Source organism: Poecilia formosa, unplaced genomic scaffold (genome assembly GCF_000485575.1).
Source record: "Poecilia formosa unplaced genomic scaffold, Poecilia_formosa-5.1.2 Scaffold468, whole genome shotgun sequence".
Lineage (NCBI taxonomy): Eukaryota > Metazoa > Chordata > Actinopteri > Cyprinodontiformes > Poeciliidae > Poecilia > Poecilia formosa.
In genome coordinates, this window is record NW_006800407.1 from 186,492 (window position 1) to 200,344 (window position 13,853).

The 13,853-nt window shown below is 39.1% G+C and overlaps 2 protein-coding genes across 4 annotated transcripts in view; both read left to right on the top strand.

The window, feature by feature from the left end:
• baz1a (bromodomain adjacent to zinc finger domain, 1A) overlaps positions 1–2,410 on the top strand; it is a 31,171-nt gene extending 28,761 nt beyond the window's left edge. For all 3 annotated transcript variants that reach the window (XM_007578137.2, XM_016664110.1, XM_016664109.1), the window contains one exon: positions 43–2,410. In XM_007578137.2, the coding sequence (XP_007578199.1) occupies positions 43–218 (176 nt within the window). In that variant the 3' untranslated portion in view covers positions 219–2,410. The remainder of the gene's footprint in view (positions 1–42) is intronic.
• Positions 2,411–3,785: 1,375 nt separating this feature from the next.
• Positions 3,786–13,212, top strand: cfl2 (cofilin 2 (muscle)). The gene is made up of 4 exons (XM_007578138.2): positions 3,786–3,914; positions 8,056–8,363; positions 10,662–10,738; positions 12,102–13,212. Exons 1-4 carry the CDS (start codon positions 3,912–3,914, stop codon positions 12,212–12,214), a joined length of 501 nt encoding a protein of 166 aa, XP_007578200.1. The 5' UTR covers positions 3,786–3,911; the 3' UTR covers positions 12,215–13,212.
• The last annotated feature ends 641 nt before the right edge of the window (positions 13,213–13,853 follow it).

Consider the following 13,853-nt stretch of genomic DNA (forward strand, 5'->3'; position numbering starts at 1 on the left):
TTTCTGGTGATTATTAAGCCTTTTCTCTCTGGGTCTCTGCAGGCGACTACATCTCTGACGTGGAGTTGATGTTCTCCAACTGTCTTCAGTACAATCCTCGCCACACTAACGAGGCGAAGGCCGGCGTGCGCCTGCAGCAGTTTTTCCACTCGGAGCTCAACCGTCTGGGCCTCAGAGAGCGATGCTCCGCTCCACCTGCCAAACGGGCCCGACAGTGACCTCACCACCGTACGTCCTGCTGCTGGCTCCGGGGCCCCACACGTACAAACTGACTCTCACAAAGTATTGATGTTGTTTCCAGATTATTCCTTGGTGACCTTTGACCCTAATGGACCGGCGGACGCAGCCAAGAGGCTGTAAGAATTGAAATAAATGAAAGAAGGCATTCAAAATGGTGCAAATTTAAAAGTTGATGAGCAGATGTTCCACAAAGGTGGAGTTATCTCAGAGTTTATCCCTGGTTACATTAACCCTCTGTCATGTCTGCTGTGAGATGACAACGTAGTAGAAAAGCTGTGGGCTCCTTCCTGAGGCAGTTAGGTCTGCGGGGAATTTCTCTCACCGTTTCAGCAGGCATGTTGAACACACAGACTTGGTGCTGTAGGACAGTAGAGCCAGTAGAGTCCTTGCTAGTTCCCCACCTTTTGAAAAGCAAAAACCACTGAGGAACATTTGCACTGACCGGTAAGACTCTGATGAGGTTTCTTATGTTTTGCTCAGGGACAAAATCTTAGTTGTAAATGAAAACTTGTTTGTATCAAGCAGCAGATTTTCACTCTTGTTATGCCACTGGTGCTCAGCGTTCAAATATATGGAAGTCTGGTGCTGCCAAAATCAAAATGATCAAATGTACATAGATGTGAACTGGCCTAATTGGGTATGAGAGATGGCATTGTTTGCATTGAAACAATTCTTTCATACTTAATTAAATAGTCACTGTTAAACTAAAAGGAGTGAACATTCTTGCAACCACAAAAAGAGGAATTGTGGAAATATTTAGTACTTAAAAACAAAAAAATCTGACAGTATTTTTTTTCTGTCATTTGTGTTCCTCTCTCCCAGGATACAGAACCATGATCACATATTATCATGGCTTCCTCAATGCTCTTAGGTCAGCTATTGAAAACCACTGTATACATAAATATACAGAGCCAGTTTGCAGTGTAAAAAAGAAGTTTTTTTCATACTTTAATCAAAGTTTTTTATTTTGGCAGTAATGTAGCATTTTCAAGTGTACATAAAGAAAATTAAAATGAAAACCATACATTATGGAAAGATGTTTGTTAAAATGCCTTAAAGATCAGATCCTAAATCTTTTTCTTTTACAAATAAATAGAAAATTACTAATTAATAAAGAAATGTCATTGTGTTTGTGAAACATTTTGATTTGGCTGTTTGATTAACGGGTTTTTTTGTTGTTGTTTTTATGGGGCATTAACATGCATATCCTTCTAAACATTCAGACTTTAAAGTTTTTTTCCCCATCTGACATTTAAAAAGTGAATTATACCAGACATTTAAAAATAGTTATGTCAACCATAAACAACTGTTGATTTTTAAATTGAGGAAACCACAATTCACTTTTTAGGGTTAGGAGAGGAGTGTCTGAATGTCAGGAAAACGTCTGCCCTCCTGGAAAGGTTGGACATGGATTTTGTTCCTGGCAGCTGACCCCGCCTCTCAGGGATTGGTGTTCTGTTATTGGCTCAGAGTTTCACATGGACCTGGGATGTTTAGCAGTCTGAATTCTTTTTCATAAGTTAAATTCCTTGTTTTAACACTGTATACAACTCTGCAGTCACAATCTGCAGTAATGGCTGCTGCTTTAAAACAAAATTAAAGATTTAAGGTTGAGAGATGAGAGGAACACCAAGCTGACATTACAGGCAGAAAATAAAATCTGGAAGAAAAGAGGTTCTGCTGATGACTTCAGTTTCTGCAGATATAATGGTCTCAAAAACACATCTGATGATTTCCATTTTCACACATTTTAAGTTTGCGTTATTCACATTCCTTTTTAAAATCTTAAAGTTGGATGTCTCTTGCTGAGAGAGAAGGCAAGATGGTTCTAAAATTGTGAATTGTTCCTTTAAGACCTCTAGTTGCTGCAGTGGGCTTGTAGTTTTAGTCAGGGTTTTCTTTTTTTTTTTTTTTTCTTTTTTTACTACTGCACCATTTCCTGTCTTTGATGTTTTTGTACACTGTTCTGCTACATTCCCACTCCCTGATGCTGATGGTGGTGTGTCAGCTGTGGACACTACACTGGAGCTACTGCAGCCATCTCTCTCTGCTCTGTATTTATTTAGTTGAAGCATTCATGTCACTGTCTTTATTTATGACTGCTAGTTGCCCTCAACTTCTGATGTTGTTCTAATGTAAAAAATAAAGTGAGTTTTTACTGAAACTGCTACTCCTGAACCCTCAATGTTTCTAAGTCTGTTTGTTGAGCAGTATTATGTATTTTCCAGATACACAGTGCCGCTTTGTAGCACAATCAAGTAAATGTTGCCTTCAGTTGTTATAAAAATGCTATGTATATCAAATATGACTAAGATGAAATCCAATGCAAAAAATACATGCATCATAAGGAAAGATTATGTGGAGATATTGAAGCGGTATCAGACTTCCTAAGGTGGGAAGTTGGAGCTTGGACATAAATTGGTCTTTTAAGCAGATGACAAGAAAACAAAGTTAATGTTCTGGAGTGACCATCACAAAACCTAGATCTTAGTTTCATGAAAAATTACAGTTTGTGTGCAGTCCTTAATTGTGTGTGTTTGAAGAATTGTAAAAAGTGTATGGAAAACCAAACTATTGCCTTGATACTGGTTTCTGAAACAAACAAAAAAAAAACTAAAAATTATCCTCTTGGCATAGAAATGACTTAAAAATAATATTGAGTGGTTGGTTTGCTGGATGGTTTTGTTCTCTTGAGGTTGGATTTAAATCATTTTAGACCCTAGGATGGATAGAAAGTGTTTTTTCTTATCGCCATGTGTTCCAGTAGACGGGAGATTCCTACAGGATGCCCTTTACTAAAAGTATCACAATCTAATACTATTTGCAAAAAGATTTTAAACAGAACTCTACAATTTAATCCACTGGTTTTATTTATGCCACAAAAGTAATCATTTTTCCCACTGTTTAAACTTGAATTCAATCTGATAGACATATGCTTAGCTGAATATGTAATTATGCAACACCTCTATTTTTTTATTGGTGTTAAAATTAAATTCTACATCTAGAAACTGGGAGCACATTTCTTGTCTTTCAGTTTTTATTAACTTTAAAATAAAAAATCGGAATTGGTCAAATTTAGAAGTAGCAGGTGGGAGCTAACCAACACCTGAAATTGGTATCGACCAAGAAAAAACCTGATCGGTGCTTTTTTGTGCAGATGAATAGCAGAGGTGGGGGAGGGGGCCGAGTTGTTCTTTTCTGTTTAAAACTGACAAAAAGTCTGGTAACTCCAACACTTGATAATCCACCGGAACAGCTTTGGAAAATGTGTCAAGGTTATAACTTTTCAAACATCGGTTTATTTTCATACTGGTAACCACACGGTGTACGTGTATATGTTCAGACAAAATGCCTTATGAGTGGATTTCTAATTTAAAAGGCAAATGTATTCCAAATTACCAGCCTAAGAGATTAAATTCCATACATTTGTAAGTAAATGTGAATGTATATCCAACAAGACCGCAATTGAACCAGTTTCTCCAGAAGAGGAAGTTTCCATAAAAAAAAAGGAAGGAATAAAGTCCAAGAAGAAAGGAGCAGACCAGTTGTAGCCCCGCCTCTCAGATCCCTGCTCCTTCCTCCTCCGGTCAGTCGGCTACATTCCCTGCTACCTTTCACCCCGAGAAACCTCAGTCTGATTCCGACGCAGTGCGGACAAATCCCTGAATAAAATGGTAAGTACTATTTGGAGATTTTCCGCCTGATGTACAAAGGTATGTGAAATGGGTCTGGTCGCCGCATCAATCCTGCGGGTCTCCCGCAGACGGTGAAGCGAGTCGGTGGGTAGCGTGTTGTTAGCTAGCATGGCTGCCGCTGCTCTTAGTCCGCAAAATTCTGCCTCTATTCGAGTGTGTACGTCGCCAAGAAACGGTTCTGGTACCAAGACTCTTCCTTATGTTCTTAACGGAATTACATAATTTTCATATTAATTCAAAGCTATGGCGTCGAAGCCGGTACCCATTGTAACAATCTGGGCCGGCCCTGCCCTGTGGCCGTGGCGTGGAGCTTCGGGCGGCCATCTTATCTGCTGTGGTGCTGCTCGGCCGACCAACCCGCACCCAGCTGTCCTGGGCTGATCCAGGCCCGCCGAACGGATCGAACCGTGGCTGTGAGGCCGACTCTCTGCCAGGCTGAGTCACACAGTGACGGTGCAGACCTTGTGGAGGCCTTCTGGGAGAGTTCTGCTTCATTCACTCCTCGTAGGAACAGAACATTTAATCAGAGAGTAATTTAATGGACACAAAAACGATTGGAATTAATTTATGGTTAATTCCGTTTACAAGTTGTCAGTTAATCTGTTAATTTCAAAGTTGGTTTCAGTTAGTTACACTATGTGAGGAGGAGGAGGGTGGGGCATTTTAATCACAAGGCTTATTGTAGAGTATTTTAATCTAATCCAGCTAATCTAGTTTTTCTGACACACCTTTTATTTTCTTGAAAACATAATGAGACATGAAACTACTGAATCATTTGTTAAAAACTATAATTCAGAGACTTGGTTGTTAAGCATACATTGATATTTAGACGGTTTACTTAAAAGCTGCAGCTTTAAGCGATGTGGAAACACAATAGTGATAACTTATTGAAGTTTCACATAAGAGTTGAATGAAGGCGTTGATTCAAGTCTGTACGGTTCTAGAAAACCTCTGCCTGTTTTCTCCTCTTATCTTGTTTGGTTAATCGGTCTGACCTCAGCTAGCCACACCTTCAGGCATAAATGGTGATATGTCAGGAATCAATTTTATCAGATTAAAAGTCTCACCTTAAAAGGTATAACTCCTATGACCATAAATGTCTTCAAACTACAGGTGCACTGTAATTTCCCATCACTGTTTGTAAAGTTGTGACCTGTGATTTACTTGTTATAAAACTATAACACAATTCTTTTTCACTTATTCACATATTGACGTGTTGAACCGACTTGATAAGGCATATTTAAAAATGCGCTGATTTCTCTGGAATAGTCTCTCTCTTTGTCAGCAGTTATTGAACAGAGGCATCAATACAAGTGAACCCAGGTAAAAGAATTGCAGAAAATTTAAATGACTCCTTTACAAGACAGGAGAATAGCTCAAAATGTTCTCCTTTGCACAAAACATCACAAGATGTTAAATTTGATTTAGTATTTAAAAAATAGAATTGTCCAAAAAAAAAAATAAATAAATAAAATCAGTGCATGCTGCAAGTCCTCTTGATTAAAATTGCTGAAGACTACACAGAAACTTGGCAAACAGCTGTTCTCCTGCAGTAAAGGATGTCACTGTATTTGAGAAAGTAGATTAACATGACTAAAAAAAAAGAAACCGTCTACTCATTTGTGATGGAAGTTGAACCGTTTGGTGAAAACTGCTCAAAAAGCTGAATTAAAGCACAACCGTTAAACGAGCTAAGCTGTGCTCAGACATGTTGCATGTGGTCGACTGTCAAACCATCTACCAAAAACTGAGCTGTCGAGGGGGTCCTGAGCTGAACCTTATCAAGAACACCTGAAATAGGATATATGCTGTAATTAGCAAAAATACTGTTGGATGGCATGGTACTGGTTAGCCAACATGCTAGTTAGCTAACATTAATTTATTCCACCTAGCATACCAATTAAAAGTTATGTCAAAATCAACCAGTGAAATGTTAAGCATTTAAATGACCATGTTGACTAACTCTAGCATGTTGGTTAATCTTAGCTTGCACCATCTACTGTGCTAAGAGCCATTTAGGAAGAATTAGCTGAAATACTGCCACTAGAAGGTTGGCAAATGTTAGCTTCCTACCAACTTAGTAGCTATAAATGAGTTAAGACGCTAATATTAGCTTATTAAGGCTATCTGGTTGAGAAATATTGATTTATTTCTACTAGTGTGGATCCTACTACTCTGGTTACATGCAACAAGTTGGTGAAATGTTAATGTCAGTTAAAATGCTAATGTTGGCTAACTTACTCAATTTGGAAACTAAATTGCTGAAATAAGCCTAAAAGCTAAAGCAAACTTGGTGGTTGATTTATTTTTTTCTTTTTTTCTTTTTTTCTTTTAGTATGCTAATAACACCATTGTATGCTAAAACCAACTAAAATATTACTGTTAGTCAAGATGCTACGATTGGGTATTGCTACCATTCTAGCCAAAATTAACATTTTCTAAAATTCTAAATAAATAAATAATAAAAAAGTCAAATGAACTAATAGGGTTGTACTTAATATTTAGATAGGATTTATAAATTAATTATTCAAAATGCTGATTTGCGTAACAATCTAATCTGACCCATTTCCATGTCAACTTATTGTCCGTCTTTGGACAACGCAGCAATCGGCCCCTCCCTTCCTGTCAGTGACTCATCTGAACATTCATGGCTGAGAATAAAACGGTGATCTGGAAGTTTCAAACTTCACCATCTTTTAAGCTAGCAACACACTGCACCTTTTTTTTTTTTCTTTTATTAATTGCACAATCTTGCCTTTAGCATCCACCCAGACCAGAAATCTAGATGACACAGATCAATGGATTAATTATGTTGTTTTTTTATTATCTAGTTCATTCATTCATTCATTTTGTTCGTTTGAGAAAATGCATATTGAGAAAATCCATTGGGCTTGTGGTGTAATTATGGTGATGGATGAGGGTAAAATTATTTTATTGAAAACAGTTTTTTGTCTTGCTGCCAAGACTGGTTAGGATTACCTTATTACTTGACATCCAAAGCTGAACCCTGTAGTACAGTTGGCCTTTCAACCAATAGCGTTTCATCCCATTTCAAGCCTTTTACAATCTGTAAATGTCATTATTCAGACATTAGCCCATTACAGTGTGATATAATAATAAAGTGCCATATTTTCAGGCCATATGCACTGATCACAGCTTTGTGGCCAGTGTCCCCCCAGCCGTTGCTCTCACTGCCTGAATGAATGATAAATCTCTAAGCTTGTCATAGAAAACAGTTTGACATCCCTGTGCTTACCCTGACTTACTTTTTAAACACCTCACTGACAATAAAAACAGCTGACTTTGATTATTTTTCTCCATGTAATGGCTTCCACAGCAAGAAGCGCAGCTTTGCAGACATAGCTGGATTCTGTGCCTTGACCAATCAGATGTTGGCGTTTCCTATTGGTGCTTTATGATTGGGTGATGATCAACCTGGGAATGTTTTAATTCCAGTAGGGCTGACATGGTTAACTGGATTAATGGTTTTGAATCAATTATTGAAATGGTTAACTAATTTAGATCTTCCATTCAACATCTTTGGCTGCCCAATTATTAATCGGTTAATCCAAAGTATAATCAACAGATCAGCTCTACACTGTGTTGATACCAAGTCCTCTTCACACCTAGATGTTAGAATGATTTTCTTTTGGGATTTTTTAGCTGTAGATTCGTCCTTTCCTACAAATGATCAAGTCTTCACTAAAGGAATGCTGATATTGCATTTAAATAAAGAAGGAATTTAATTATTTATTTGCACCTTTTAATGCATTACCAATATTGTGTAAAAAGACTTCAGTGGTTAAATAAAAAATGTCTAAGATGTGCCAATATTTTTCATCTGATTAATCAATAGAATTATTGCTTCCTAAAATAATGTTAGCTCCAGACTTCAGCTTCTTGGTCTCCTGTAATTCTCTGGGACTTGGTGTTTGGTGTCTGTCTGCACCACACTAGAGGTCACGTGAGAGAACTAAAGAATCATCAGATGATTTAGGACTTCAGAGCCAAGTGTTGCTGTAAAATGCTGACTGTTTAAGCAGGAAAAACCAGTGCTGACCACAGCAGAGCCGTCAGCTTGTCTGTATGATCCCTGAATGCCTCCCCTCCTCCCCCGCAGGCATCAGGTGTGACAGTGAACGATGAAGTCATCAGGGTTTTCAACGACATGAAGGTGAGGAAGTCTTCAACTCAGGAAGAGGTGAGGAAGAGGAAGAAGGCCGTGCTGTTCTGTCTGAGCGAGGACAGGAAGAAGATCATTGTGGAAGAGGGGAAGCAGATCCTGGTGGGAGACATCGGCGAAACCGTGGAAGACCCCTACGGCTGCTTCGTCAAGCTCCTCCCTTCCAACGACTGTAGATACGCGCTGTACGACGCCACCTACGAAACCAAGGAGTCCAAAAAGGAGGACCTGGTCTTCATCTTCTGGTACGGTACTGGTGGCGTGGTGATGGGGGAGCATGATATGTTTCAAACAGGGTTATTAATTCACAGGCTGAACTTTTAACTGACTGAAATCATTTTCTGTTGGTTTTTTTTTTAACGAGCCTTTTGAGAAAACTTACTATCAATTCTTTAGAAACATTATACCATAGTATTCCTGCCTGTCACCATAAGATTTTGCTGGACAATAAATTGTGCCAGAGGTTATTGCGATAAACGATAATATTGTTGTTTTGAAACAGTTTTCACATAATGTAATGATGCAAGGACACACTCTTTAACATCAATAAACTTTAAATTCGAGAGAACAATTAACACTGGAACTGGAAGACATTTTAAATATCTAAAATGGACACAACAAATAAATTAATTATGAAAGAAATGCCTGTAAACAAAATTGTCCTTCAAAGGAAGGTTTGGTTGAGGCCAAAGCACCAGACTGCAGACTTTTATCATCTTCAGAAGATACTTTATCTTCAGTAGAAAAACAATCCTACAAACTGAAATCGTCCAGCTTGTTTTAATTTCTTGATTCATTGATTATTGCGGTAGGCTTATGTAATAATTTTTCATTGTTTGAGATGACGGTCGTGTCATGCCACTGCATACTTGCACGCTGGAAGAAGACACCAATCAAAGCAAAGTGACAGGCAGCAGGTTAACCCGGCGTCCATGTTTCCACTCCTCAGCCCTGCTGCGCTTTAAAAGGAATGTAATCCTCAGCCTGGCTGGGATTTCATTCTGTCCCATCGACTCGGAGTAAAGCCAAACCTGCTCTGCATGGCTGCTGTTCTGATTGGCTCACAGGAACGACCACCAGACACTCACCTGGAGCAAATCCTCTTCTCCTGGAAGATTTGTTCTCTTTGCTCAGTTCTGCTGTTTTAGCTGCAGGTTTACTGATGCTAATATTCACAGGAAGCTCCCTTGTCTGTCTACTATGAAATGTGTGCTGCAGTTTAGCAGCAGAGACGCCTCCATTCAGAAGCGGTTATTGCACAGACGTGAATAATAATTCAGACATTATTGGTGTTTTAGGGATTATTTGATGGTCGCTGGCAGCAGAACATGATCACACAGTGATGTCTTTAAATGGCCTGTTTTTAGAGCACCGCGTTAACAAATTCTTTTTTTGGATGCTGGCTCTGTCGGGCTGCTTTCAGACTTTTTTCTGCTCACCGTTTCAAAATGCCAAATTCACGTCAACATTTAGATTTCTCAGAGCAGCGATACATTTTTAGCATTTTTCAGACGTTGGTTCAGCCTTTGTCTCAGTCTAAAATTACACTGTGCTCCTTTCATTTTTCAGCTCCATGTTGTATTTAAGTTTCCAGCTGTGACAACTCATCTCAAGCACAATGTCATAATTACTTACCTAAATTCCCCATTGATGCCAAAATTAAAGACTGAATCTGCCGATAAAAATAAAAACATGTCGGCTCTACAGATGCGTTCAGCCATTCCTTTAGTCAAAGTTGTAGCAGCTCAGTGTTATGATGTGTGATGTATTCATTCTAATATATCTAATAAAAATTAAGGACAATATGGCATAAAATAATTTAACTTACCGTTAGGATTCTCAGACTGCACATTAAATGCACTGTTTTTAGATGTAACAATTATTAATAACTAAGGTTGCATCAAACCAGCTTTCTTTCATTTTGAGTCTTTTGATAAGTGAAACTGATCTCATCTAAATCTACAAAGGTCTGTAATGATGGATGTTTGAAATATTGGCACCAATATCAGTATTTTATCTTAGTATCTGTATCAGTCTGATAAGTAAAACTGGGCCCATATTAACATCCAATCATTTTTTCGTCCCCTGTCTTGTTGTTGGTCGTCTGATGGTTGGTCATGTTCCTGTGATGCATTGTGGGGAGCTTTAGTGAAGTCAGTGGTGTGGTCATGTTGTGTTGGAAAGGTTGTAAAAAAAAAAAACTAAAAAAAAACCCATATATACATCAGTTATTGGCCATACATCAGTATTCATCAGCTCAAATGTTCATATCGGTACATTCCTAAAAAAAATGGTTTTGTCCAAAATCAGAATCAGCAGGTCAGTTTTTACAGATTGGCCTGAAAACTGCAATGAGTACAGGCCTAAAAATGACTAACTGGTAACAAATGCACTGCGAAAAAATCCTCTGCTTTCATGTTTCTATGTGTAATCACTGAACCGATATAAAGAGCTTTAACAGTTGACTCATTAAAGTAAATTAAATGAAAAGAATTAAAAGCCTCCAGCTTTTAATTATCATTTCAACTTATTTTCCTCCTCAGGGCCCCAGAGAGCGCTCCGCTGAAGAGCAAGATGATCTACGCCAGCTCTAAAGATGCCATCAAAAAGAAGTTTACAGGTGAGGACGTGGTTAGAGTTCCTGCAGCAACACGGATGATCTCCAGATCAGATGTTGTTGTAACTTTAGGCTGTAGGAAGTATTAAAAACATTCTGTCCCTTTAGCTGGCCACTTGTACTGTTTGTGCATTACATCCAATCTTTCTGAACTTGATAATAAGTCCATCAAACGCATTGTGTTATCAATAACGCAGGACTTTACTGACCTATATATATATCATGTGATTTATGTTGAACCTTTTGTGTTGGTGGTGTTGCGTTTTGTCTCATGCTGTGTGTTATTGGCTACCTAATTGTTTGTTGTGTATTTGGAGATGGGAGTGCAGGATCTGGTTTGTGGAAAATAATTTCCCATTGGGGACAATGAAGTCTAAAAATCAAATCCTTAGACATGAAAGAACCAGGAAACTGTAGAAGACCGCTGGCCTGGCCATTACCTCAATAAAATCTGGCTTCACAGTTCAGTTTGGGCTTTCTGTAGTTCACTTTGATTCCCTCCGGTAGATTTTCTACCGACCCAATCAGGGATCAGAAGGTGAAGAAATAAGATTATCTGCTCTGTTTTAATATTGTAGTCATCCTACAGTTTTAGCTGTAGAGCAGAGGAAGTGAACGCAGCCGTTCAATCCATGTCGGCCACATTAAAAATATTGGAGAATTGTCTGATTTTTAGTTCTGATATCTCATGTTTTCAATATGTTTCGTGGGGAGTTTTTGTCCTTCTCCTGACTGATACCTTCAAAGAGGCATTGTTGTCCTTTAGGACATCACTGTGACTTATGATTTTATCTAAAAACCATAAGTCTGGAAATCATCTGGAAACCTGACCTTGATTTCAGCATCATCAGGTTGTAACTGATAGCAGGAACTCGGGCATAAGTTTGCATGAGGTGTGTAATCATGTCGTTGCCACTTTTGTTTTATTTTACATTTCATGTCTAACAATACGTTGTTCACATAGATATTACTAGATGTGCAACATTAAAGCTTAATCAGTTTAGGAAGAGACTGATCATAAAAGCCTGGTGTTTAACTTTTCTGTTTCTGGAGAAAAGCAGTCGGTTCAGTGACAGAGAGCCATAAACACCCAGCTTATGACGAACACTTCATCTCAGGTTGAAGTCTTCCTGTTTTCTTAATGGCTTTGTTGAAGCAGAGGATTAATCTAGGTGGCTTCCTGTTAGTTCTGTGGTAGTGTTGCTTTTGTCTGGGTTTTAGGCTCATTCATGACTGGTTAGAAAAGGAGCTCTGTCATTGGTCAGACCTGCCCAGCTTGTGTGTATGTGTGTTGGTTTGCCGTGAGTCAGTGAATGCTTGGGCATGTTCCTCCACACTTGCGTTGACTCTGGGAACGTCTTCTCAGGTATCAAGCACGAGTGGCAGGTGAACGGCCTGGACGACATTCAGGACCGCCGGACGCTGGCCGAGAAGCTGGGCGGGAACGTGGTGGTGTCTCTGGAGGGCAAGCCGCTGTGATGCGGCGGCGGCAAGCCGAGCGGAGTCAAGCCAACCGCCGTGCCATCAGGACCGAAGCAACCAACCCCACCTGAACACCGTCACTTCACCCAGAAGCTTGCTCTGTCTATATCCATGTCCTGAAGGTGTTAGCGTCTTTAGGCTTCTTTGTTTCTATTTTTTTTGTCTTGGTTCTTATTGCTTTCTTTTTTTTTTTCTTTTTTTTTTCCCTAAACATGGAGATCTCATTAACATAATGATATGCAAACACCTCCCAGTTTGTCATGTGACCTTTGCTTACATGGCGGAAATAAAACAACACTACCAAACCCCACCAAGGTTCTCTCTCTTTCTCTCTCTCTCCCTCCATCCGTCTCTCCCCCTCCCTCACACACAGCCAGAGTTTTGCCAAAAAAAAGTTGATATGAAGGAAGCAGCCACTGTTGTGTGACAAGAGTGCCACAAAGCACTGCCTCCTGCTGTACACGGGTTGCACTCATGAAGCTTTTTACATGAATATTTATTATTGTAATCTTTTGTGTCCTCTCCATTTCATTCAACCAGGCTGACACGTCGTGTTAGACTATGCATTAGATTATTGTCCAGCACTTTTCATTTGAACACTACAGGTTGAGACTGAAGTTCCTGGTGTTAAATTCCGTTTATATATTTTTTTTTGTTTGTTTGTTTCCAAGTGAAGATTTGTTTACCTCAGTTCTCATTCTTGTATGACTGACCATCATTAGCTGTTTGCTTGTCGCCTTATTTCAGTTTGAATGTAACCGTCACACCAGAGTTGGAGTGCACTTTTGTTTTGTAAAGAAAGCACTACAGGAAGCAGGTTTAAGCCCACTCGCCACTCCCCACCCTCTACCTTCCCCAACAGTGAGAGATGACTCCCGCCCCCCCACAACAACAACAACAACATCATCATCATCATCATCTGGAGCCTTAAAGTGAAACATTGTTTCTGAGATCACAGGAAGCCACTTTGCAATAAAAGCCTGTGGCAGACAAAATGTCTCCTGGTATTTTTTTTCTACCAATCACAAATTAAATTTATGAAAATATTTTGTTGTACTTTAAATCTTTAAGGTTAATATTTTGTTGTACTTTAAATCTTTAAGGTTACTACCAGCTTCAACAAACTGGCTGTTATATATAGAGGGCGCGATCTGTATACCTGAGGCGGTGGTCACAGGTTCGAGTCCCGACCTGATGACCTTTAGCGCATGTCTTCCCTCTAACTCACAACCCACTTTCCTGTCTGACCACTCTGAAATAAAGGCCGCTAGAACTGATAAAACCTTTAAAAAAAAATGCATGAGTTAATAATGACAATAACTTGGTCTCTAAACGGTGAACATGGCTCTTACCGTTGTTTAAACCTGGGTTCTTCTTGGCATACACAGAACCTTTAAAAACTTGCACCACTTCCATAATTTCTCAAGATTCCATAGCAACTCAAAAATGAACAAGAACTTGCCTCTGAATCCTTGACATTTTTATATAGTGCCTGATATAAAGTGTTTTCATTGATGATGTCACAGAGGTTCAAAGAGGATGTATTTGAGACTAGAATCATCTCCTGTGCTTCTCAACTTTGAAAGTGGATTGCTTGCAGGGAGTGAGACAAAATACAGTGATTTTATTTTACAAA